The sequence below is a fragment of the Syngnathus typhle genome, linkage group LG22 (genome assembly GCF_033458585.1).
Source record: "Syngnathus typhle isolate RoL2023-S1 ecotype Sweden linkage group LG22, RoL_Styp_1.0, whole genome shotgun sequence".
NCBI lineage: Eukaryota > Metazoa > Chordata > Actinopteri > Syngnathiformes > Syngnathidae > Syngnathus > Syngnathus typhle.
In genome coordinates, this window is record NC_083759.1 from 6,207,231 (window position 1) to 6,234,977 (window position 27,747).

The following is a 27,747-nucleotide window of genomic DNA, read 5'->3' on the forward strand; positions in this document are numbered from 1 at the left end:
AACTTCAGACTTTTATGCATACAAATATTTTCAAAACCCTTTATTTTATGCAAACCTAATTATCTTTTTTGTATTGGTCTTTGCTGTTTTATTGCTCCCATAAAAAAGGTGTGCACTGCTTAACTTAGAAAGATTTCAATAATTTTAACTACAAACAAAAGAAAATTATCATTTACTTAATCTTTGCAGTGCAGTTTTATTTTTTTGTCCTTTCTGTCATTTAATTGTCACTGGTATGGTGCTACAGTTGGCATGGCAACAACTTAAATAATATACAACAAAATGTAACATGTATCAATGAGACAAGCTCCTCCATAGACGATGCAATAAATCTCCACGGCAACCACACACAAATAACTCTCAGTGGATATAACAATGCAAGTGGGTTATTTTCTGGCATCCTTATTGGATTAGCTAACATGCTAACGAAAGAATTTCATAAATAACAGAAAATCTTGGAATACTTCGATTTAATGCATACTGGGTGAACTTCAGAATAAAAACAAGCAGAGGTATTGTGTAATTGATGGAAGAATGAACATGGAAATGATAACATGGAAACTGCATCAAATAAATCAATGAATAAGTAAAACTTTTTGGAATAGAAGCACTAAATGAAAACGAAACAAAATATAAATTAGGTCATGTAAATGTACATTAAATTGGGTTTAAAAATAATTGTAAAACAAACCAATAATGTTCATTACTCTGACAAAGCGTTTTTATGGTTGCCAATTATCCTCAATTACATTTTTTTCAAACATTGTTTTAGGGTTTTTTGTTGATGTCGGATAACAGCACTACAGTGACGTCACTTGTTTACGATTGGTTGTATCTTGTCTCAGCACGTTCCGTTATAACCGCGCTCTCATAATACACCACTTGGGGGCGCTGTCATCATTTACATGACGTCACACAACCACAGCACTGTACTTAAAGGACGCTTTCTGTCGTTTTCTTACACTCCACTTTGAGCCAACAGTCATGTTAAAGATGGATTCTTATGGTTCCTTTGCGTCGATTTGCATGATTTAGGGATACTAATGGTCAACCTGCAAAAAAAAAAGGTGCATGGTAATTACCAGTGACGTCAGCACTAAATACAGTTTGCGTCGCTAATGTAATTGCAAAGGGGCGTTAGTTAGCATCGCGCTAACATGAGCATGACAAGTACAGGTGACGAAATGGTGCAAAGAACCAGCGTTCGCACTTAGGGAAGAAAGCTTAGAGTGACTGTGAGGGTGAGCATTTTTCCCAAGGCTAACACAGGTGCTCCTCGGTTTGTTACTCCGGTGCCCTCCGCTCATTCGCTCCTCCAAGCGGCCCGGATGTGGCGCACAGGAGTAGAGCAGCTCCCGGAGACCCAACATGGCGCCACTGGCTCAAACGTAACGTTACCCGCCGCTGCTCTCCCCGCATTCGAATAGAAGAGAACCGGACAAAGCGACGGGACATGTAAGCTCTTCTACCCCGGCGACGAACAGGTGAGTGCCGGCGTGTGTTCGGATTCCATTTTGTGCAACGATGCAGCTGTAGTGAATGGTAGCTTGGTGGTGGAGGAAAAGGGGGAAAACGAACGCTCGCCCGCGGGAAAGACGAAGCTCTCCTCGGCTTAATTTGTCCGAACAATCAGGGTTTGACGTAGCTCGGACCGGGGAGTGGAGCAGCCTTCATGCAGGGAAGGCAGCTGTGGGGCCGGAGCGTGTGTTGTCATGGCTGTCAGCTCAATCGCCGTGTAGCCGCCGCTGTCCTTGGTAGTGAAGCGGGTGGGCATAATACACACCCCATTCTGGATGAGGAATGCGTGTTTTTGCAGCATTTTGCATGCATTCTGCTTGCTCCTGTCGAATGCATTTCATATAATCTGCTTTAGCTTCCTTTGAGCTATTTTCCACTTGTGTCATGGCCACATCCCTCCCAGGTTGCTGGTGCACTAATGCATTTCTGCAAGACTAGTACTGTATGACAAGCAGCCTTCACAGCGTGTTAATGTAGGGCAGATAAATAAAGGGCAGTACATGGCTGCTTTTCAAGTTCACTGTGGTCGTGGGATTAGAATAAGTGTAGTGGAGAGGAAAATTAAAAAGTGTTGATCTTGCTGGGCTGGGGTACCCCCCCCCCCCGCCCCCCCCCTCTCCCCTGCTTGCTAAGCTCATAATCGCCCCGGGCGCCGACAACGTCCAAATGGAGGTAATAATAACTTACCACCTCGTACACAACACCTTAAGTGCCGATGGGACCTGCCAATTGTTTGATTTTGGCCTTTATTTGTGGCATTGGAGTGCGACCTTGTGTTTCCTCAGAGCGGAAAGAGTGGTTTCTAAAAATTGGAGCTAGAGTATTTCCTCAAATAGCAGATGTCGCTCTTATTCACATCAGGTTTTTCATTCCATGTAAAACAAAAGCCTCCCTCAGGTAGACTGCCGTTTGGAAAAAAAAAAAAATCACTGCTTAATTTTGCTGGTCTTATATGAAGTTGTTAGTCTTGGTTGAAGTCTTTTGAGTGTTCACAACAGCAACTTGACAAGTCAATAATCAGATTACAACAATGATGCAAACAAATCAGTGGCTTCAGCTTTTCATGTTTCATGAATCACCATTAGATTATTTTTCCCCAAATCATTTCGCCCTCCTATAAAAACCCATTCAGCCACAATGTTTGTTTTTGTGTTTTAATGAGATGAAACAACATTGATTGTGTCAAACAGACATATTGATGGAAGCTCACACGCGACGCCAGCCTGCCGCCCCCTCATTGACCATAAGTTTGAGTGTGACATAAGGCGCCGTTTAATCAACGTAACATGATACACTCGTTAAACCTGGTAGCGCACACGCCCGCTCCTCCGGTGCTCGCTAATGACCATTAACTACATTGCAAGTCCTTCTATCATGCCTAGTCCTAGTTATTTTGTTTATTTCAATATTACACTTTTCTGAAAAAAATAAGGACAGTTCTAAGTGGGCCCCAAACTTTGACACAGTAGGGTGACTGCTTCATGGTAGCTGAGTCCCATGCGTGTTCTCTTCTCACTGCAGATTTACATACTAATCAAAAGCTCCAGGGAATGCCACAGCCTACATCACTAATGTGGATCATAACCAATGTTCAACCCATCATATTCTGTACATTCCCCCCCCCCCTCCCCTATCTATTTTGGATGTCTTTGGTTACTCACGCTAAATTACATAAGACGGAGTCACACGGCGAATAATTTAACCAGGAGGAGGAAGTTATGCGTGCCGCTGTCCCTGCTGCCGTTATATCATCCGTAGCGGCATCTTTATGCTTGAGTGCTTACCTGTGACAGTTGCAAAAAGCCACCCCTTTTTTTTTTTTCTTTTCTTTTTCTTACCTGGCAGCCTTGTACTGTTTTTTATTTTGCAAATTAGGCTTCAACCTTTACAAATGACACTTGGAAAGGCCACAGATAGCCTGGTGAGGCAGATGAGGATAAGGGAGCTTGTAAGAACTGAGGAGGAAGATGAGATGATGGCAGGACAGGCAACAATGAATGTATCCATTCAGGTTTGCATTTGGGGCTTGGCTATGAAGGCTTACTTTTATATTGGTTACAGTGCAGTGTTGGCATGCTAGCGCTAATTGCAATGTATGATAATCTGAGTGGAAGCCATTTAAAAATTTTCAGTTTTTCCATCATTGTACCCCAAGAGAATGCTAATGCCAAGGCAATTTTCATCAGTGCACACAATCAGAAACACACACAGGCGCACACACAGAAATATTTAAGCTCTATAGAATTAGAGGCACGTAACCTAAATCCTCTTCACATTTCTCTGCTCAATGAGGCTGTTCTACTTCTTCTGGCAATGTGTGTGTATTTGTTGCTGAGGAGGCCCAGTGAAGCCTGAACATCCAGCTTTGCCTTGGGGGCCTCAGAGCGCCGCATCTGCCTCAGCTGCCTCAGCTGCCTGACTCGCCTGACCCTTCAGGCTGAAGCAGCTAGCTGTTTTTATTTATTTATTTATTTATTTATTTATTCATTGGCTGGTGAATTGTGCAGCGTTAGTAGGCTGCTTTCTTGTATTTCTCGTGCACAGAATTGACCATTCCTAACCAGTATTTCTATTTATTTTTTTATATTGTATATTTTTTGTATGTAGGATTTAGTCAGCCAGTGAATTGCGCAGCCTCGTCCTCATTTGGTTTCATGTGCACGGACTCGACTGGTCGCCGCCTAATTCCAGTTTAATCGCCTTTTAAAGCGATACCTGTTTGGAACGGGCCGGGCCAAGAAAGCCAATTGCTTCAGTGTCTGTTCCTTCAATCACTTTCTGTCGCTTTATAAACACTAACAAAGGCCAGTTTAGATTACCCGTGCATGTATTAAATACATTGGGCTCAACTGCGCCCGCCGGTCATTAGACTTAGTCATTATCGTCGCAATTAGTCCGACTTTGGATGAATATGTAGAATCCTTTAGGCACACGCCTAGTACTTTGTAAACAATTGCAGTGCAGCTCTGGCGAGGTGACAACTATATTTGTCTGTTTTGTTAATTTCTTAAGAAGATCAAATAGCAATATTGTACTTCCCCAAAAGAAAAGATTCAAGTTGTTACATACTATTAAATATTATTTATTATTGTATACAGTATACATTAATCTGATTGTACTCTATACATTTATTTGAGAATCATTCATTTATTAGAAAAATTCACTGGTGTTGCACTCTCCTAGAAATAAGCTTGAAGCTGTTTTTTTTTAACAGTAAATTATTTTTTTTTTATATTTCACCTCTCATTTAAAAAAAAGGTACTGGTGTGTACTGAACTGTGATTTTTCCTTGTAACTTTACACCCCCAAAAAGATATTTAGTGTGTTTGTTCTCAGGAAATTCATTTAATGGCTCTTTGGGACTAGTAAATTGATTGCTACATGAGTTCAGCACCATAAAACAGACCCCAGGTCAGCGTCTTTATGTTCCGCTCGACAAAGCGTAATACGAGTGCAATGTAGGCCTTAAAATAAATAAATAAAAAATTAAAATTTCCTAGTTTTGCTCAGTGGGAATTGGAGTGAGGAGGAAGAGATGCGTGATGAAGATTTACGCACCCTGAAGAAATCTCAGCACAGAGGCAGTTTTGTTCTGTGATTTGAGATCAGTCAGGTGGAATTGCATCAAAGCAAACTTGAATAAGGACATTCATTATGGCTCTGCGTGATTCATATTATCTTCTCTGCAACCATGTTCTTGTGCTCCCGTCTGCAGCCAAAGAGCTGTCATCCGGCCTAAATATAGCCTGGAAGCCGGACCATCACATAGATAAGCACGTGTGTGTGTGTATATGTGTCGTGACACTTTGAACATCTTAACATATACCGACAAAACCTCAGGCAGTCTCATTTGAGACGCTTACACGCTGTAGTGACTTTGCGCAGCATCCGCCGCCGGGTAGGGCGCAGGGACGACAATGGCACGATGTGACTGTATTTGGAACTGGTTGCTAAGCAACTGAACAGGAAGTAGCCTGGTTCCTTTTCACTAGTTTGGCAAAATCTTGGCCTTGCAATTTTAAACTTAGACGTCTAAATCTCGCCATTTGCACTCTGAAGTCCCTCCTATTGAATTTGCTGAGGTGATGCACAATTTAAAAAAATTTCAATACGGGTCACCTACTGACTCGACGTTGCGTTGTTGTACTGCAGCAACACATGCACAATAAGTGGGTTAGTTGACAGAACACTGTGCTGTGTCAAGTGCAGTATGAAAAAGCTCTTAGCCTCTTTTTTTTTTTACCATGTTTGATCTTCAGTGTGAACACGCAAACTTTCTGTATGCACGCCCGAGCGCAGATTATAGCCTGGAGACCTTGTGATGTCGGTTGCTAATAACGTAGCACAAAACGTTAGCGCAGATGCGATTGCCGAGTAGATGAAAGCGGTTATCCACTAACGCAGCTGTGCCCTCTTTGATGCTCGAGCATGAAACAGCAGGAAATGAGCGCAGCTAAGGGACGGCAGTACACAAAAAAAAAAAAAGACACAAAAAAAACCATGTGAGTGGCATGTTAGTAGCACTCTGTAACTGGCAGCTGCACGCTAATCAAACCCATTACATTGATTGCTAGCGTTGTCTCTCTGTGTTTCTCTCTCACGCTATCAGCACATAGTACAAAAGCTAATTTGTCTCATAACAGTAGCATTAGCTTGACAGTGTAGATAAGCTGTAAAGAGGGTCTGCAAACTTCCACCATAGCCTCTTGTTGCTCCTCAATTAGGATTTGCACAGGCAACCACGTAGGGACACCGTTACCACTACAATGCTAATCCTGATGTATTATCTCGGCGCATCGTTCGTGTGAAGTCATGTGGACCGGTATGAGTCTGCCGCCCTGATGAGAACTTCTATGCTGGAAACCTCAGGCCGGCAGGTCACATTGGGTCGGTCGCCTCAGAGTAATATTCGCTATTGTGACATTCAGCATCAAAAAAGGCTCATAGATTAAAAATGACTACATAGCTGAAATTGGCTAGCTTAAAGCTTTTTACTGATTGACGAGAATTGGGACTTTTTTTTCCCCCCGTAGATCATCATGAACGCTACTACGCCTGACCCAGTCGTCTTAAAACCCAAGAAGCAGTAGTAATACGTTTTAGTGGCTTCCAGAGTACTCTTTTATGACGGGCATGTCCTCAAGTGATGCTCTTTCCTGCCACATGTGATGAATAATGTACATCAGTTCACAATGCTTCCTGAAATAACTCTGGAAATAAGTCACAAGAGCACACCCGAACACCACTTTGTCTTCATCCTCAAAATGTCAAGTCCAGTCCAAACTGGACGTCAAACTAGCTTGTCTCTTCCAGGTTCGTCAAGCCGTCAAATCGGAAGCAGCGGAGGGCGGCCACCGGAGCAAAGCGCAGCCGGAGTACTAACAGCCAGTGGCCTTGGAGTGCCCTTTGAAGGTAGACAGCTCTCTGCTCACTTCCCACACCACTCGTGTCATAAATATTTCCGCAAGCTCTTGTGCTTGGAGGATTAAAAGCGTCTTTTCTCACAAAGAAACATACACTTTAACCTCAAGTGTTACTTTGAAGCGACGCTAAAGTATATGTAGCGTAGAGTCGCTGGCTTATTGGCTAGTAGAATCACGGGGAATGCTAAGCTAGCTCATATGCAATTAAGCATTACTTTCAGTCATCTTGTCAGTCTCATACAAATTAACAATGTAGCCTCGCAGCTCCAGGCTTCTGGATTACCACAATCGCGTCTGCTCAAGATGGCAGTAATGTAGGTCAACAGGTATAAGCTTCCATTGACTGTCTGGGTAAAGACAAAGAGAGTGAAAAGGGGGTTGGGGGCGGCGGCGGTAAAGGGTGTCGTACATTGTGACATTCTGATCACTGATTTATGTTTCAACTTATCTGTGCAGACTGATGTTGGGCCCTGGTTGGTCATGATAACCTCACGGTATTGTGTTGTGTTTGCCAGAAAACAAAAGCACAAAGCCAGACATCATTTAGGTTTATGTCCTCTGCCAACCACAAGCTCCCAGCAACCCAACTTGTAGTCATATCGAATGCACACTAGGGGACGGTCACGTGAACTTTTGCTCTTATCAAATCGAGGTCACACCAACGTTCTTCTTTTCTGAGGATTAACGCGACAAACGGCGAACGGGACATGCGGGGAAAATCCTGTGGATGCGTCATCTGTCAAAGCTGACATTATTTTTTTTTTTTCTTCTGGCTAACCTTGGCTGCAGCGATGGAGATGGATTGTGTCAGTGCCACGTTAGCCCAGTCATGAACTGCAGTTTGTTGCTGCTTGACCGTTGAAAAATTACACGGAGACTCCAGTAGCTGTCACAAGACTGACTATTTCAAGAGAATATCCACAATTATTTCTGTTTTTGTTTCAGAATGAAATTTTACCAACATTACCGTAATTTTCTGACTATAAGTTGCACCAGCCATAAAATGCCCAAAAAAGTGAAAAAAAACATATATATGTATATAAGTCGCTCCCAAGTATGAATCGCCCCCCCACCCAAACTATGAAAAAAAACGCGACTTATAGTCTGAAAATTACGGTAAGTTGTAATTGAATTTGACATTCACATATCACCAATGTTTTAATATGATGCTTCCGGAATGTTCTTGAGCCTCCCTAGCTAGTATGACAGATGTGTTTGATGCATTTTAGCCGCCATAACTCTGCTTGCCTTGCTCTGCATTTAGCGTGCAGCTGTCCCCCTCCCCACAGGCGACAGGGAAAAGACCCCGGGGCGAGACCCTCGAAGGTGGCACTGTGTATTTATAGGTAACACTTGCTTCATGGGTGTGACTGCTACACGACCCTTTGAGCCATCAAATTCTCCTCTTGGAAAAATGATGGCACAGTGGCTTTAACGCGGTCTGCTTATTTTTATTTGCTGGTGTTTCATGAGACTTTTCCAATGTAAAATATGCTCCTTGGTTTAACAAAGGGTCGCTTGACAGCGCAAGGTCAGAGGCTGCTCGGTTTGGGATGCGGCCCGGTCAGACGGCGTTAGGCAAACAATGAAAGCAGAATGGGACGCGCCGGGCTTTAGCTGTCTGGCCGCGCCTTGGTGCTAGCATCGGCGCTTTTTTTTTCTTTTTTTTTTGCGTCTCTCATTGGGAGTTATCAGAGCATGCAGGCACAAACGCAGTCATGGGCTGGTCGTCGTAGTAACGCTGTGTCTCTTGGGGGTCTGCTAAGTCTGGAACATGACCTGAATCATCACTAGTACCCCAAAGGGATTCCAAGACTCATTGTGTTTTGTGGTGGATAATGGAGCCATTAGAGGTCCACTTTAACATGTGACCAGGATCTGACTGCATCAGAGCACTTGGGCCATGACGTATGAGCAGCACGTTAAATGGTTAAGACACTGGCCATTTCTTACTAGGTAAGCGCAGCGTCTTAACTATTTCAGGGTGTGGCAGGTTCTGGTCAAATTGTGGCTCCTTTTGCGTATTCCAAAATAAATATGGAAGGGAAATGCCTGTGGAGACTGGAGAGGATGACAGATGGTCTGGAGACAAATCAACCTGGGAATCAGGATCTTTGCCCTGGGATGACTCAGCACTTTTGGTCATGCTTGTGTACATTTTAGATAGGAAAGTGAGTCTGAGACCTCATGTTTGTTTGTGCATTTGTCGATTTTTCTACGGCAAGGTTAAGAATAATTTAGCCCGCTAACCTTAATGCATCTCTCAGAGCTTGTCGAGTAATAATAAAACGACAACTGGCTCCTGTGTGACATTGTTAGCGTGTAGCGGTATAACGGTAAGTGTAAAACCTTATAGTCTGTCTATAAATAACACCTCCAGTGTAGGCGGTGTTGCGCAGTGGGTCTTTCCTCCCCAAGGAGGTTCTTCCTCGAGGCCTCAACGCCGATTCCCATCATGTGTGGGCTCAGTGAGACGGGCTTGCCTCCACACCGTTGTCATACCTCAGCGCTTGAGAGCCTTGGTGGAGACAATTTAAGCTCTGTCAAGTTTTTAATAACCCCAAAACGGGGGAACACATATTTTAAATATTTGAATATTTTTCCAGGAGTAATATAATGCGCATAAGGAAAAACGACTGACTCTGAAAACAATGGCTCCTAGAAAGCGTAAAACAATGAACTCCTTTCACAGCGAATTTCGTGACATTCTGTCCTAGAGACACTACGCACATCATGTGACTCTCATAGCGCACTCTCAGTTCCAATAGAAAATACCAAGTTGCAATAATTTTTTCTGACATTGTTCTGCCATAGAGGAAGTTTTTTTTTTTTTTTTTGCTGTTTAAATTACATAACCAAAGTGGACTTGTTCTTTTCTGGCATGTTGAGACACTTGTGCTTCTTTTTGCCTCGTTTCTGTCTTGCAGCATTGTGAGCACATGATAAAGTATTTAATTTAGTTAGTGTCACTAACTGGTCCAAGCCAGAACCATTTTATAAAATGAATACCAATCACTACTTAAAACCGTATTTAATGCCATTAGTCATAGCACGGTAGCTGCAAGCTACTGTTTATGCAGAAGTACCAGAGATGACAAGCATTAGCAAAGCTAAAAACAATAGCATTAGCAAACCTAGCAAGACTATCCAGAACGTGACAACACCTGCAAGTGATAACATAACATATTCCATCCTTGTTGTTTTTTTTCTGCAGGTTTGTCAGGGTTGTCCAGCATGTTCGGTAAGAAGAAGAAACGGCTGGAGATCTCGGCCCCGTCCAACTTTGAGCACAGGGTCCACACGGGCTTCGATCCGCGGGAGCAGAAGTTTACGGGGCTGCCGCAGCAATGGCAGAGCCTCTTAGCCGACACCGCCAACCGACCTAAGCCCATGGTGGACCCCTCCTACATCACTCCCATTCAGCTTGCACCTATGAAGGTAGGCCGTAGAGGCCGCATGGTATCCAACCATACCTTAACATTTCGGACCTTACTCCTCCTGTTTGACCTCTTCAGATCAAGCCCTGTGATTCTGTTGTTTTTTTTTTTTAAGGATGTATTTTCTACTTGAGCATGTCTGCTTCACACCCCTCCAATCCTACACTTGTTCCTTTGTTTTCTCCAACACCATCTGGCCATCTCACACAATTACATCACTCTTAATATGCCCGCTTAATAATCACATCCGAGTGTGCTGCTTTAAACCTGCATTAAGCTTTTTATTGGTCACTTTAAAGAATACTGCCTATTGGAATAGTGTGTAATGGACGTAACAAATCATATATGACGTGCCCCTTGAGCTGTTACCTACTTTTTTGTGTTACCTACATTTTTCGAGAGTAGGTGACACTCAAACATGACTCAGGCAAATGTTGAGTAAACTGACACAAGATGGCTGCAAAATATGCTGAATGCAGATTTAAACTTGGTCATTTGTTAAAACACAACAGTTTGACATGAATGTAAGTCTTCATTTTCTTTGCGTCTTCTCGTCTTTGACCCTTCTGAGTGTCTCCTCTGTTGTGTTGTTGTTCATTGGCTTTCACACGATACTCATAAAGACGTGTCTGGAAATTTCAACTGGCCCGAGCGCTCAACTCGTAGTATTTGTGTCATCCCCAACCTCCGCCTGTACTGTCAGCCATTGGTTCGATAATCGTTCAGATTTCCAGAAGGCCCCGACCCCCTCGCTGCCCTGCAGGCTGGAAATTAACCATCAATTTGTTTCTGAATTCATAGCACGGATAACAAACACGGAAGCCAGCTAAAAAAAACAATCCACCTCGATTCCGAATCGGGGCCAGGGTGTGAATCATTTTGGCCTTTCCTCGTCTCTGTGAATTACTTACTGTCGTGCCATTTGGAGTTCACACGGTTCCCATCTAAGCTCACAACTCAAATGGCCACAACCAAGAACAGCAATATGCCACAGGAAATATCTCTGAAGAGGGGCGAACAAGAAAGTAATTGTCTTGCTCTCTTCACAGATATCTCCCAAGAAGGTCCGGCCGTCCGAAACGCCCAAAGTATGACTCCCTTTATCCGTCTGCCCCCCCTCCACCTTACCTCTTTTTCTCCTTCCTTTGCACTCTCATCCCACGCCGCCTTGTATTGCATCTCCTCGCCGCTGCCTGCTGCCGCCGTGCATTTAGTTGACGGCGGGAAGTGGAAGAATGACTCCACACATGACATAACTACCTTGCTCTGACAAGTCTTTACTTAGACCTCATTTCCACTCCTCCCTTTGTTTAATCCGCATGAGTAGAAAAAAAAAAAAAAACACGCCGCCCTAGATGACATTAGATGAGTTATAGCGGCATGTTCCCTCAATCTTCCCCCTGATGATGATTATAATGATGCTAATGATGAAAATAATGATGAGTGCAAAGTGCCTCTGAAAGCTCATTTTGTTCTGGTGACACACTGCGAAATGTATTGTCGACCCGATTTCCTACTTAAATCATTTGCTCTATGGGAATGACAGCGGGGCCTTGAAATAAGAGATTCGTTTGTTTTGATTACAAGGTGTGTGTCAAATATATTTGTCCTCCTGCTCTGCACTTAGTATGCAAATGGGTGAATTATGTCTTATACAATCAGGCTCGGTGTGTAGCTGGAGTCTTGAAGCGAAGGAATGTTTTTTAGCAGTCAAGTAGCTCCTAAAAGTAAAAAATGGAGCTTTGCGGGAGGTGCCTCCCCCTCCTCACTTCTTATCACTCTGGACCCTGACAGCATTCTTAGCTAGGTGCTAATGCTAAGGCTGGAGCGCTAGGCCTGGTCAAGTCGAGAAGTCGTCCCAGCCATGGCGGCTAATGGCCTGTGGCCTAGTTGTCAGGGTGCTCATCTCCACTGGAGCATTAGTATTGCTTCCAGCTTCCCCGCCGCCGCCGCCATCATCACCACACAGGCTAATCCACAAGTGTGGGTTAACACATCTGCTCAGCGGCATGTCTTAAACATGGCTGTCTCAACTGTGTGTGTGTGTGTGTGTGTGTGTGTGTGTGTGTGTGTGTGTGTGTGTGTGTGTGTGTGTGTGTGTGTGTGTGTGTGTGTGTGTGTCAAAGCCTGTTGTGGGGTAATGAAAGTCGTCTCATGTTGCACTGTGACTTTCACCCTCTCCAAGGGGCTCATTTACGGTGATGGGGTGTGTCTACACCAGCTTGGAAGTTCTGTTGGCATGTGAGTGCATGTTGTTTTGTACTTGCACTATGCTCAGGTTACCTAAGAAAAACTGTCAGACGGACAAAACTGAACTATCATCGCTGTCTAAGATCCTTTATACACTCAAGATTTATTTTTTATTCTTTCGCCATGGAGCCATCCCCACCACAACCACCACGCACACACTCTCACACTTGTCTCCGTGAGCTGCATGCGCTGTGGGTAGTGTGGGCGGAGAAATCTCGGTGGGTATTTTCAGGAAGCGCAACATTCAGCCTTACATCATCCAGGAAGAGGTGGATTAACAAACAAATCGTGGATGCGAATTGTTTTGTAAGACCAGCACAATTTTGCCCCCGCTCCCAAAAAGCAAAATCAGCTCATTGGGAGGTGTAATTCTTTAGATGTTCAACAGGGGGCAGTAAGCCCGCAAAGGAAAAATGGCGGCGCCCTAAGCTCCAAATGTCAGTCGGCCGCCCTGCACCCACCGACTCTTTTAGAGGAAATCTGATCGTGAAGCTGCTCAGAAGCTAGAGGGCCACCAGCTGGGGGCCAACGGTGGCAGTCATGGCAGGGGGCCGAGGAGTCACAACGGTCGGAGAGACGAGGGGCTTTGAAGGGCCCGGAGCGAGGCCGCAGTCAGGCCAGGTGGAGGGGACACTACAACAGGTGGGATTTCCGTCAGGGTCAAACGTCATCTTACTCTTAAAAGTGGGATCTTTGTTGGAAGTGTTTATATTGCTTGAGGTCACATACTTGACTGTGACTTTCTTTCTATTTTGGGAGCTTCTCAAGTCCACTTTCATCACTGCCTGTGCCATTCACTCAGTGAGAGCTACCGGTGCTGATCAATATGCCTTTAAATTCAAGTCCAATTTCAACAGGGTTCAGTCTGAACTGTTGCGGGATTAAATTGCTGTTTGCAGAATTTGAAGCAGAATAGCTGCTGATGGAGAGAGAAAATGAGAGAAGAGCATCTGTCTTTTTTTTTTGGCTGGGAGGTGGAGTGGATGTCATTGATCCTTTCCTTCCTCACTGCCGGCATTCTGGGGATTGTTGGCTCCCACCAACCTTCTGCAAGCTTGGCCAGAGCGCTTTTAAAATTCCAGCAAGTGGCCTTCACAGCCTTATTGAATGGGCATTTTTTCAAAGGACTTTGAGGCAGTTAATAAAAAGTACGGAACAATTTCTACATCAAAATTTTACAGGTGTAATAGCTTCACATACCGTTTTGTAAATGAAAGCAATTACAAGGACAAGCAACATCATCAGTCATTCAACGCTCAAATACCTGTTTTGATGCTTTAACGGTCCTCTGGCGCCCTCGTTCGGCTAAACGGTGAACTACAATTTAGGATATATATATTTTTTAAACATTTCAGTCTCAATACAGTATACAGAAGTTTCTAATTGTGTGTTAATAAGTCTTAGTAGCTCAAATAAACTAGAATAATGAATGAAAAGTAAATTATTTAATACAAATTTTAATGTATGATTTAATATATAAATGTAATAGAGGATATGCACTGACGTCACAGATCGGGGCGGCAATTTTTGTTTGGGCGGCAAAAAGCCTTGTGCGCTGCCACTGGACTCGTGAGGATGGCGGCCTGGGTGGGTGTCGTGAGTGATTATTTCGTCCTGTTGGACCAAGAAAGCCGCAAGAGATGCATTGAAAAGTTGAAAAAATATAACATTCGTGTTGATCTGCTGTGGAAACCAAGTAAGAACGCCACCAGCTCAAGCGTAGCAGGAGCTGGGCCAGCAAGTGCTTGGTTGTCTGAGGCGACTTTAACGCCAGTAACATATCCATACATTTACAACTATTTCTAGTTGTTTTTCAGACAAGCTTGATATAAAAATGGAAACTGGCGGATCCAGTTTGGTGTTTCAGGTGGGGCCGAACTGATCTTTGGGTGTATCCGCCTGTGGCTGTACCCTGTATCCGCCAGTGACAATGGATGATTCTGACTTATGATTGTAGATATGTGAACAATCAAATTATTAGAAACTAGCAATTGGACAAATATACTGTAATGAAGCTGTGTAATTATGCATTCCTTAGGTCATGGCCGAGTAGCAGCAAGTAAAAGGGGATATCCGTGCAATACCTCACAGATGAATGTTGAGGTCAATAAAATAAAATTACGTACCTCCCACAATCTGATGAGCTGATGATGATATGATCTGAGCAGATGTAAGAATGGATAGTTGGCTTCCAAAGTTTGGAGCTGTTGCGGCCATGTTCCGCCCTACAAAGCGCCGCCACCCAGCTATCCTTTCTGGTCTGGTCCGCAGGGGACCGATACAGCTTCTTGGTATCGCCTTTTTGGAAGCAATAGGCACATCCAATGGCACAACAACTCTTCACCATGGTCCAAGTTGCACCGTAACAACTCTGCCACGATCTGCCACCGATAAAATGCTAAAAAAATGCCCCAGTACACGTATCTCTAAAGCTCAATCCAGCCTTGGCCCTATTAGCACCACCCAGCGTCCGCCGCTTTTTGCCACCCAAACAAACCGTCATCCGATCTGTGACGTCACGTGCATATCCTCGATACTGTAATGTGAAATCTTTAAATATCACCAAATCGTGATGAAAAATAATTGTCTGACAATTAAAAAACAACAGAATGTTCTGATTAATAGATGCGAGATTGCAGCAGTTGCCACTAGAAGCTGAAACAAATTTCTCCTTTGTCTCCCATTGCTTGTTGATGGTGTAGTGCACTAATATGCTTAAGGTCAAAGAAGGGGGTTGTTTTTATTTCATTACGCCTCCACCTCTAATCTATTTTGCTGGAAATTGCTCATGGGCAGAATGCGAGCTTCACTGCAGCTTGTTATTGAGACTTGGGGGTCAAAGGGTACTGGGTCAAAGCCGTCTCACAAGCTGTGAGTGAGGGCTGGCATGGGGACCCATTATAAGACGTAAACATTATCAACCAAAGTGGCGATGCTCAACGCTGCAAAAGTCAAACAATTTGAAGTTCAGTTAAACAGGTTCTTAAAAAATGGTCATCTGTATACAGATAGGTAAGCTAAAATTCAAAATATTTATAATGCTTACAAAAATGTTTTGGGGTTTAAACTATTTTTCGACTCTATTATTCAGAATTAAATAATGAATTCCTTCCAAATGTTATGAATGTAAATTAAAAATAAAAACAGAATTGTCATTACCATTTACACAGGATTTAAAAAAAAAAAGTGTACTGTAGTACTGAGGCAGACCCGCAAGGGGTAGCAAAGCACAAGTGTTTAAAATCTTGCTGCATTACCACACTAAAAATCACCAATAGGAAAAATACATTAGTGTTGCAATGACTGCTATGTCCACCAGATGGCGCCAGAGGCAAAGACATTCAGTTCCAGTCAGTTATGTGCAACTCTGCAGACTAACCCACCCCCCAGAGAATGTTTCTGAATCTACCAAGAACCTTTTTTTTGACAATAGTTCTGCTCATTCTCAAAAAAAAATTCTAGTTCTAGGGTAAAGTCCCCTGCAGTGGTCCCTTTGGAAGTCCTGCAAAAGTGATCCCAGTACATTCATTATGTGCCATCAATTCTTGTACTTTTAATGAATGGCAGGAGTGTGAGAGTGTAGTCGAGGTGATGCGCTTCACGTATGTCTAGCAAGGGGCGGCGATACGCATCTGCGTCGCTACACTCGTTGTGTTGCGTGCCTGTCGCATTTCCAACAAACACCATAAATCACAGCAACGTCAAGGTTAAGTAATGCTAACCAACCAGGAAGTACTGTACCGCAAGCTGGGAGGGAGTCTGTACGCTCCAATAGTTGTAGGTTGAAGACATGCAGACCTCCGCCAAGGTTGAACCACACTTATAGAAAATGTGCTTTAGCCTTTTTCAACCTGCCTGCATTTTTCCAGGTCGCTAGTCCATGTGAAAGGTGCTGACTTGGCAATTTTAGTCCACAAAACCCCGGAGATGCCGTGACATACGAGTTTAATTTTTTTTTTTTAAAGTGTCATAATATTTCGAAGTAAAGAGACCAGATTAGTGGCACGGTCTTGTCGCCTTTGGATGCCGCTGTCCGCCGAGCAGCGGAGCACAGCCTCCCTCCAGGAGTCAGCAGAAGGGCACGCTCATTAATTATGCCCGCCTTCATTAGTAGCAAGGTTAATCCCCCCTTATCTCCCAGCCAGCCTCATTTGTCATGCAGCCACCTCCTCCTTCAATACCGACCGCCTCCTCCCCTCACTCATTTCTTTGCTCTCTCGGCGAAAGTTGACTTTCCGTCTTTTCTTGTTGTCATTTGTCACGTTAGATTTCCTTCTGTGTATTTTTCATTTCATCCACTCCCTCTCCCACTCTCTTCTTTCTCTTTCCTTTCCTAATCTCCTGGCCTGTAACTATCTTTTCTTTTTCCTTGTCCTGTCGTTTTTCTTTTCTTTTGTTTCTTTTTTTCCTCCTTTTATCTCTATGCTTTCAATTCCTTCATCCTGGTTTCTTTTCCTTAAGTTTCCCTCTAGTCTCATTTCTTTTTTCATTCTTCCACTCTCGTTTCCTTTCCTGCCATCTTCCCTGTCATTTCTGTCCTGTCCTTTCCCTTCTCTTCTCCTGCCCCCCCTTCTTCCCCATTTCTTCCCATCCTCCTCCTTTCTCCTCTGCTGTACTTACCTTGAACAGGGCATGGTGAGTAGATCTATTACAGCTTATCACTAGAGGACAGGCCAACGCGGCACGCTGGTGAAATATGGCCGCTGTCAGAGCCGACGCCGAGCACGACCCGACCCACGCCGCCGTAAGGACGTAAAGATGCGGCGGGGAGGGGGCGTGAGGGGTACAAGAGGCGGTTTCTGCAGAGGCCACTCACTATAAGCCCTCTAATTCAAATTAATGGAAAGATTTCCAGGCGCGATCCCGAGCGCTTGACAGTGATTTGGCACACTATTAACCTTGTCTCTCTCTCTCTCTTCGCCGATGTCGGCAGCCATGTTTCTTCAGCCGCCATTCGTGCCTCAGCACGCTGCTATTGATTAGGAGCTTTATTAGCTGGTCAATGCTGAGCACTAATTGAGTTAGCCTTCATGTAAAGCCACTTTCAAACAGTGGGTACCGCATCAGACCCCTAACGGCAAATTAATTTATTATTAACTTTGCCAAGCACCAAAAGTCAGGGGTGCTGAGTGACTGTGCTGTACTTTTCAGGATGCAGGAAATGCAATGTGGTCCGACATAATTGCCAATCGCTGAGATCTGCAAAATTGCTGCATCAGAGACGTAATAGTCGATCCGGCAAATCATTCAGATCCCAGCACAGCGAGACATTGCCGCCATTTTGTGCACTTTCCCAAACAAGTGCAGGATAAATTACACTTTCCGTCCTTGATTGGTTGTTTTTCCTCGGTGGCGGTGGTTTCTTGTGTGTCAAATTAGCGATCCAAGATATAAGAGGGCTGACCGACAATGTAAGTAACGGTAGTTAAATGCGGGAGTTGAGTTTTGCGCTCGTTGGCCGTACTGCGGCATTTGTCCAACTCGTGATTGATTAGCGCCCCTGAGAACATCCAATCATGCAACCGCTCAGCTTGACGTAATCGCTACATTTAGCAAATGTTTCACCTCGTGTTCCAGTTCACGGCACCCAGGCAGCTCATAGAAGGTGGGTGGGGGGAGTCTTACTATGCGGGAGAGAAGGTACTTCCACAGATTATTGCCTGAATCATACGTATGAGCTGAAAAGAAGCAATGGAAGCCTCAAGGTAGTGGTAAAAATTCTGTATAAATGTGAGCAGATGAGCCCCCTCAAGTTATTACAATATGTCGCAAACATTACCGATGCTGTTTGTGTCTATTTTGTCTTTTACTATCTGCAGGAAGGAAGAAAACAATGAGTCAGTTTAAAATATATATGATTTCTCCCCCCTACAACCGGAATAAACTACATTTCGGCAAACATAAACCAAAAAATGTCCTGTCCTATTCCCATTTTCTCCTAAAGGAAATTCCGCATTATATTGTTCCGTTGTCATCTGCTCCTTTTCATTTTCTTTGTGACAAAACGTGTAGCAGCACTTTATTTTTTTTGCTATCCGATGATGTGCTCATCGCCCCCCCCCCCCCAAGATATTACGTCCGTGGTCGTATACTTTACATTTACAGCATGCTACGCGCAATCTTCTTTTATAATCAGATGTTGAATACCGCAGAGTGATGAACCCGCATCCCATTGAGGATAGAGATTCCGATGCGCGTGTTGACACTCTGATGGATGAATGGCGCAAGTATGGTGTGTGTGTGTGTGTGTGTGTGCAGGTGTTTAAAGACGAACAGATGTATTCTTGTGTCAGCACATCGCCGCTTTGCCGCCTTCCTGTCTCAGCACATGTGACAAAAGGCGTGACTGAGATGCGTGACAGTCCGTCAAACCCAAGAACTTGCTGACAACTGGGAGTAATCATGCCATGCGAAAATTGTGTTGAAGTTGAAATTGTTCAAATTGAGCTGGAAATTTCACAAAAGGAATATATATTTTTTTAATTTAGCATTGCATATTTTGTATACATGGGTCAAATTTGTGTTTAAGGGATCCTTCAAAACGGCTGCCGCCAACTTAAAGGGCAGACTTACCATTGTAGCTAATTTTTAGCGGTCATATCTGCAACTACTACAAAATGTGAATTTTTGCCAAGATGAACACAGCTTTAAAATTTCTAGTGTAAAAGAACCTCGTGTGTGCGTCTTTTTCTTCCTCAGGGGGGAATCAAAACAGGCGTACTTGCTGACAGCTAATTTAGCGGCTTTCATGCGCTTCAGTGCGATTGCCGCCATTTTAAAGTACGCTGCTGTATTAAAGAGCCGGCCCAGCTTGTAATATATGCACGACACTGAGCTCGCACACGTGTTAGCGCTGACACGTCGCCCAAATGGACGTGCAAATAAATGAGAAGGAAAGGCGGCAAATGTTGAGAAGTCACACAAAATACGGCCTCTCCCAAGAAATATGTCATCATTTTAGATGTAACACAAATTGATAACATTGATTTATCGCTTACTCTGCAAAGTTTTCCCTTGCTTGACAATTACGTAAAGCAGCGATTCTAAATCAACCCACACATATCGGTACAAACAAACACCTGCTGTGTCTGGATGCGTTTCATACATTTTTTCTTTTTCTTCCCCTCCACACTGAAGTACGTCTTTTGCGTCGTGATTCACGAGTAACGCAGCACCACTTTCCAGTGAGTCACCGCGACAACGGCGTGTAAAGGGCTTAGTGAGAGGTAGGAGGGGATGAGAAGCACCCCTGATGTTTAAGCCGCCACTACGCCCCGGCACACGTGTGCGTGCGTGTGTGCGCACCTAATCGCTTTGTGCGTGTGTGAGTGCGTGCACGACGTCACGACTACTACAACGCATCCAGGCAGTACGCCCACTGAAAATGAAGCTAATCTGTTGAGAGGGAAATGGGGCAGGGAAAGCAACAGCTCGCATCCACCGCCGGCTTCCTGTTAGCATCTGAAGCTGAGCCTTTTTATTTTGTGTGTGTGTCATGAGAAAGTTAAAATTTGGTAAAAATCCAATCTTGAGTACAAAATGACAAAGATTTTGTAGCATGTAATGTAAATCCACCTTGAGGATTGCTTGTTCATTCATTGCAAGTGATGAAGACTTCATACTTGTCTCTAAGGAATTGAAATTGTGCGCCCTGGTGAATTTCAATTCATTCAGTTCTTAGACTGGAATGGCCGAACTGAAACGGAATGCACCCCCATCGTTATCGGCCTGCCGCCATTTCCCCCTTTGTTTTTTTGTGGTTACCAAAGTTTTTCTTTTTCTTCTCGTAGACCATTGTGAGGGGAAACCGGCCCCCCAAAGATGCGTCCATCAACGGCCTGCTGGAGGAGTTTGACAACATCTCAGTGACGCGCTCCAATTCACTGCGCAAGGAGAGCCCGCCGGGCGCTCACCAAGCGGGCGCCGGCTCCAGGCCTCTGCCGGGCGCTCGTCCCGGCGGCCCCGAGGAAAACGGCTTTGGCCACTACTACTCGCGCTACTCTTGCGATTTAGATGCCTCCGGCAGCCGGGATTACGCTCCGGACAAGCCGGGCTTCTCGGCTGACGGCGAATGGGCCCTGGGACGGCATTACCGCTTTACCAAACACAACGGCCACTCGCACCACATCCGCAGCCCCTTCTACCCGGACGCCATGCCCCAAAAGTCAGACTACGGCAAGCTGCCGCCGGACTACCACACCTACCTGGAGAGCAAGGGGCGCTCCACGGACGAGGTGGCCTCCACGGTGGGGAGCGGCGTGGGCTCCAGTGGCTATTACCGGGCCTCTGTGGGCGGCTCGTCCAGCCAGGACTACCGGGACACGTCGGTGGGAACACCGTCCCGCGCCTCCCTTCACAGCGAGCAGATCAACTACCCGGACAGCGAGTGGAGTTACGGTGCCGTGCGGGAAGACTACGACAAGAGACCGAAGAGCTCGTATGTGATGCAGACCAGTCCCACGCCGGCCATCAGGCAGAGGTCCCGCTCGGGCTCCGGGCTCCAGGAACCCAATGTCCCCTATGCGGCCGGCGGACCCTTCAAGAACCCCGCTCAGGCCCACTCCTACAGCTCCTACACGTACCCGCGCTTGTCCGAGAGCCTCGGTGCCTCTCAGACCATCAACAAGGTAAACACTCTTTATTCATGTACTGTTTCTACTGCGAAACATTTTGTCTCCCAGGATACTGCAGCGCTTAAACTCCAGTGGTAGGTGTACCTATTGAAGTGTCCAATGAGCTCCCGACTTGGTTTCTCAGTACACTCAACTCTTTATTTAAAGGATAATTTGTCCAGCCTATCTGCCGAAATTAATGGACATCTTTTCGATCCGTCTCCGCAGTCTAATCAATTAGCGCTTAAAGCATCGAGCGCACGGCCGTGACATACTGAGTACGAGGAGAGCGGACAGAAAGCCAAGTCAAAGGGGAACAAAGGAAGAGGGCAAGTGAGGTATACGTCAAAAAGAATAAAGTGGCGTGCCAGAGCAAGACTACATTTAAGTAATAATATGCTGCATTTTAATGGGGTTGTTATGTAAGAGCACAATGTGGAACGGGCTTTGACATGGAAGGACAAGCATCTCTTGGAAAAATATGAAAGGATTTCATGCTCATTTTCTCATTCCTGTTCTTCTCTTTCCTGTTACGAACTGAGCCGAACCGCAGTGTAGCGCTCGCACCGTCAATTTTAGAGAGCTTGCGGCACGGGCCGGGCCGGAGGTAGCGATGCAGTCAACCTGCAACGGGAGGCGGGGGTTGGCTCCTTATGCTCGCTCTCCGTGCTCCATTAAGGCCGCCGCGCAGCGTGATGACATCTGCGGCACCTCCTCTTCGTCGTCCTCCTCGTCTTCCTCCACACAGCGGCGGGCGAGTCCGGCAGGTTTGCTGATGTGGATCCCAGGGCGCCTTGATGAAAAAGCATTTAACCTGCACGCTTCACTAAATAGCTCGTAGGGAGGGAGGAAAAAAAATAAAAAAGCAACGTTGAATGCAAGCCATGCAGGATTGGACTGCGGTAGGAGGAGGAGGTCATTTTTCGCATTTGTTTGTTAGAGTGGGGCGGGCGGCCATTATTTCAGTTTTAATAATGTATATGGGTCAGGGCATTTGTATATGGTGTTTAAATGAACCAATTTTTGGGAGAAACCCCCAAAATAATTTTCTGCTTGGCCATGCGGCCATCCCGTATGGGGCCCGCCGGGTATACTTTGCTCATCCCTGCGCCAAACGCACAGCTCACAGGTCCATTCTTCTCCGAACAAACGGCCCTTTGCCTTTTTTCTTCCGTGTAACCAACGCATCCCCACACCAGCTTTATTTATCCTCTCTCTCGCGCACAATAATAAACACACACTCCTTCTCTCTTTTCTCCCCCTTTTCTCTGCAGCAGCTCTCAGTGACAAATTGATGTTGCGGCACTCCCCCCCATCCACCCCCACCTCTCTCTTTTGCAGCCTTAGCATAAAAGCGGGCTCGACCGTGTTCCGCCGCCGAATTCAATTTCACACTTGAGTTAGGTTGTTGATTACCCTGCCAAACTCAGATTAATGCGCGTTTAACCAACATGGATCAGGAGAGCCCTTTTGGCTGACAGCCAGCCGGGCAACGATACAGTGGGAAGGGTGGATGGGGGGGGGGGGGCTTGGACCACCCCCTCCTCTCGCTGCAGAGTGATTGATTATAAGAGTTCACAGCATGTAATTATACACCATCCCAACACGTCAGGAAGGATCCCCCTCCTCTTCCTGTCCTCTCCGTGTGTGAATGACTAGTTTAGTTCCTTTTTGGCACTTGTGTTGTTTTCCAGGAAGGCTCGAAAGCACACAAAAAAAAACTCAGCTTTACAATGCATATTGAGTGCAGTCGTGCTTGGGTGTCTTTTGTAACCAAATACTGATGTTGCCGCTTGTCCAGGGTGACTATGAGCGTACGTCGCGGGACGCCAGCCCCCACGCCACGGTCGGCGACACCTACCCCCGCGGACCCCTCAAGCTACCTCAGAACCACGCCAAGCCCCCCGGCTACCCGCCCGTGCACCTGCCGTACCCGCCCGTTTTTCACCACTACAAGCCGTCACCCTATCACCACCCACCCTCCCAGCCCAGCCCACCGTACACGCCGCAGGTAGGCAGGCAGGCAGGCAGGCAGGCCACAACACAAAGTAGCATTTTACGGTTGTTGTATTGTATTTCCAGCAGATTATTTTTTATTTTAAATTTGAATGCTTATTTTATTTTTTATTTTTTTTAAAAAATAATATTTCGTTTTGTTTTGTTTTTATTGTACTGATTTTACTGTAGGTATTAAAATTAACTGTTTGGTTTAATCTATTCATGATAGCTTTTGAAAATAAATGTTTTTTCTTTTTAACGTAGGGGGCATACTCGCAGCCGTCGTCGCCCTACATCCCCCCGGGGGCGTACCCTCCCCCTTCATGGGGGTCCAGCTCCGACACTCAGCCCTCCAGGGTGTCTCACGAGCAGTTCCGAGCCGCTCTGCAACTCGTTGTCAATCCAGGTAACAAACTGTACTTACTGTACCTGTCTACAAATGTTCTTTTGTAATGTCGCATTTATTCTGTCATCAGGCGACCCCCGCGAGTACCTGGACAGCTTCATCAAGATCGGCGAGGGCTCCACGGGCATCGTGTGCATCGCCAGCGAGAAGCACAGCGGAAAGCAGGTGGCCGTCAAGAAGATGGACCTGAGGAAGCAGCAGAGGAGGGAGCTGCTCTTCAACGAGGTGCAGATACACTACAATCATCTATTTTACATATATCAGATAGACGAGCTGTTGTCGTATTTGCACACACGTTCAAGCTTTACTCTATCAAGCAGTGACACACCGCGTGTCCGCATGTGTTTAGGTTTTCCCTGCGTGCGTACGTCGGAGGGTGTGAGCTAATTAGTTTCATTGTAATCCTCTTAATCCGCGCAATGTAATCCTGTTACGTTTAAACTCCAGAATATGTTCACATAGAGATAGTCATTTCAATGAAGAGCTAATATGAATTGACATGTTTATTTATAAATACTGGATGTGTGTGTAGGTGGTGATCATGAGGGACTATCACCACGAGAACGTAGTTGACATGTACAATAGCTACTTGGTGGGAGACGAGCTGTGGGTGGTCATGGAGTTCCTGGAGGGAGGGGCGCTCACCGACATCGTCACACACACCAGGTAAGAGCGGAACACCGTCGCGCACAAACCGAAGACAACAAATGCGCTTTTGAACATGACACAGATGGTCTGTAATGGAATCTTTCACGACATCTTTTACTCCCCCAACTTTCCTCTAATTGTCTCTCTGTGTTAATGACTTTTCCACGCTGATTGTTTTGCCGCTTTAATTCCACCCATTTGTGTGGATTGTTGTTGCATCAAATGTCACGTCTTGCTTGAACGGCTTTCAAGATGGTCGTGCAAACGCACCTCAAACCAGAGTTAGCTTCCATAAGCAGCATTGCCAGGGTTAGCGTAGGTAAGCAACAAAATCAAAATTATTTTCACACAAAAAACATGATTTATCTTAGTTTAGCTCAGTTTGCATCAAGACAGTTGTTTTTGTAAACACAAATACTTGCGTCAGATGAGATTAGCATAACGACTTTTCGCAAGGTTTAGGTAATTTGCGTTGTTGCGAGTGCAAGCGTCGCTGCTCTCTTTGTCTATAATTGTCCTTCTCTTGACAAGCTTACAAGATCATTAACATTTTTTTTTATGATTGTTATATTGCAAAACAATTTTCTGTTTCAATGATTCCCATTTGTGCACATGTACACACAACCATTATCAGAAGGCTCATTTGTCAGTGCAAACGTGTGACACTTCATCGACTTCAGATTGTTTGTGCGTTCAACACGGTAAAAGTTTGTTAAGGGTTGTGCCGCACTAAAATAGACACAAAATGCCAGCTGGCCATGTGTGCGCGTGATCATTGAAGCTGTAAATGTGTCGTGTGCGTGCGCTGCGTTGCGCCTGAACCGCCATCTGGGACCTCCTGCTCACGGCTGCAAACACAACCTCTGTCTTTGACTTATAATCAGCGGCCATTTTGAATTGTATTACGCAATTTAATACAGGATGAACGAGGAGCAGATCGCCACGGTGTGCTTGTCGGTGCTGCGGGCCCTGTGCTACCTTCACACGCAAGGCGTCATCCACCGGGACATCAAAAGCGACTCCATCCTGCTCACCAGTGACGGACGGGTAAATACGCATTTTGACAAAAGTTGCAAAGGTTGAAGAAAAGGTATTTTATTTCAATTTTAATGGCTAATGTGTCAGATTAGCACCTCCCTTGCCGCAAAGGAATCAAACAGACTTCTTCTTGATGTGCAGATCAAGCTGTCCGACTTTGGCTTCTGTGCCCAAGTATCCAAAGAAGTGCCCAAGAGGAAATCGCTGGTGGGGACGCCGTATTGGATGGCGCCGGAAGTCATCTCCAGACTGCCTTATGGGACAGAGGTGAGTGGCACGCATGCAGTCCACATTATACCCATTTATGAAAGGTTCTTACACAGATGCCCGTTTCAGCCATTTATTGAATGGACACTGACATAGAAGCTGCTGACAACCACAGCTCACATGTGTGTGTGTGTAGGTGGACGTGTGGTCGCTGGGCATCATGGTGATTGAAATGGTGGACGGTGAGCCCCCCTACTTCAATGAGCCCCCCCTGCAAGCCATGAGGAGGATACGGGACAACCTGCCACCGCGGCTAAAAGAGTTACACAAGGTAAGTGTGAACTAGCCTACCCAAATGGGAATTCGCCATGTCCATTCCATTATAGAAATATAAAAAAAAATACAAACTTAATAATAAAATAACAAAAAATCTAAATATAGAAGTAAACAATAAAATACATTAAAAAATTACTAAAAAAGAAAAAAAAAGTAAAAAAATATATACATATATAAAAAAATTGTGAATTATAAAAAAACATGTTGAAATGCTCAGTAAATTATAAGACTTGTCCAATAAGCTTGACTAACCTCTCTGTCGTGGTTTGGTGGCAGGTCTCGTCGGTGCTGCGCTCCTTCCTGGACCTGATGCTAGTGCGCGAGCCTTCCCAGCGAGCCACCGCGCAGGAGCTCCTCCAGCATCCCTTCCTCAAACTATCGGGACCGCCGTCCTGTATAGTGCCCCTCATGAGACACTATCGCCACCGCTGAGCAGACACACGCACACACACTTCTGTGGTTACTGCCCGCCCACATCTTGTCAACACTCTTGTGACCATAACGTAGATTAGCTAACCGACACACACGGAACCCACTACTACGAAGAGACTCTGAAGTGGACTCCGGGTGTTTTAGTTCGTCACCTTAGAGGACCTGAGTGGACCCCCGAGAGTGTGGGCAGCGCTGCAGAGAAGCCGTGCGCGGGTGGAGCAGCCACCCACGCTCCCGCTGCACATGTATTTTAAGAGCAACTTGTAAGATTGAGTGTACAGTTTTGATAACTTTGAGTATTTGATGGTGTGGTCGCCATTGTGATATGAGCAGTATTCAATAGACTTTCCTACTCTTTATAATACACTTTTTCATTAAGAAATACACACACACAAATACAAAACACAGAAACACACACACAATATTTCAAATATCCCACTTGAACCCAACTGCTACTAAAAAAAAAAAGCTACTACATATATTTATTATTACTATTATCTATCTTTGTAGACAGAACCATTAAACGTTGGGCAAAAAAGGGTAATGTTAGACGTTTTCTAAGAGCTTTTTAAAGTATTTATTTATTTATTGCAATTCATTTTTGTCTAGTGTGGCCTTCTGTTCTCGCTCAATTTATTTTTTAAATTATTTAATGAAAAAGAAAAGCGACGGTTAACAGGGATCTACTCAAATACACTCAAATGCAATGAAACGACTTCACTTTGTGTTTTTGTGTCAATACAATAAAATATACATTACAAATTGAATACGGTCAATTTCAAATAGGGTTAGAAAACACTTTATACTGGTCCATAATTTGTAAAAAAATAACAGTGGGGGTTAACTAGTATATAACAAATATTCACCCAATAGTGACAATATTTAATGTATATTTTTATGTCAGTAAAACATACTTTCCAAATAAAGAGGACATATAAATAAACATTTCAACTATACATCTTGTAACAAATAAATTTAATATAAGAGGTATATGACAAATACCTAAAATAAAAACCTTGTAATTGAAATGATACATTGGCTTTAAGTCAAGTCAGCATTTTATGATTTGAGTGTATCTTTAGCAATTGCAGGGAGCCAATGAAGCCGGTGGATGTCCGCTACTGTAATAATTTGCACTCATTGTAGCACACACTGAGGGAATCAATTAGAAACACAAAGTAAAGATAAATAAATGAATAAATGGTTCATCGTCCATGTCATGAAATCACCTGGAATACACCAGTGTAAAAGCGGCTGACATCCATTTTGACCCATCAGTCACTGTGATGTAAATACGAATGCGTGTGCGTGCGTGTTTGTTGTACAGTGTCACAGCATGTCTGTGAAGATGCTTTCAATTAAAACAAACTTCCATAAGACCAATGTCTTGTTGCATGTCTCACCTCTTTCTTTTTACCAAGGCCTCTCTTCTCCATCATCTT

The 27,747-nt window shown here is 44.7% G+C and overlaps 1 protein-coding gene across 2 annotated transcripts; it reads left to right on the forward strand.

Moving 5' to 3' along the window:
* The first annotated feature begins 830 nt into the window (after positions 1 to 830).
* On the forward strand, positions 831 to 27,684 carry pak5 (p21 protein (Cdc42/Rac)-activated kinase 5). Of its 2 annotated transcripts, XM_061270882.1 has the most exons (13): positions 831 to 1,484; positions 6,832 to 6,930; positions 10,156 to 10,379; positions 11,428 to 11,466; positions 20,419 to 21,255; positions 23,042 to 23,251; positions 23,503 to 23,644; positions 23,715 to 23,869; positions 24,177 to 24,310; positions 25,213 to 25,339; positions 25,472 to 25,597; positions 25,734 to 25,868; positions 26,150 to 27,684. In XM_061270882.1, exons 3-13 carry the CDS (start codon positions 10,176 to 10,178, stop codon positions 26,303 to 26,305), a joined length of 2,265 nt encoding a protein of 754 aa, XP_061126866.1. In that variant the 5' UTR covers positions 831 to 1,484; positions 6,832 to 6,930; positions 10,156 to 10,175; the 3' UTR covers positions 26,306 to 27,684. The 2 variants fall into 2 exon arrangements, with proteins under 2 accessions (XP_061126866.1, XP_061126867.1); XM_061270883.1 differs by lacking the exons at positions 831 to 1,484; positions 6,832 to 6,930; positions 10,156 to 10,379; positions 11,428 to 11,466 and adding an exon at positions 12,721 to 13,270.
* Positions 27,685 to 27,747: the final 63 nt, after the last annotated feature.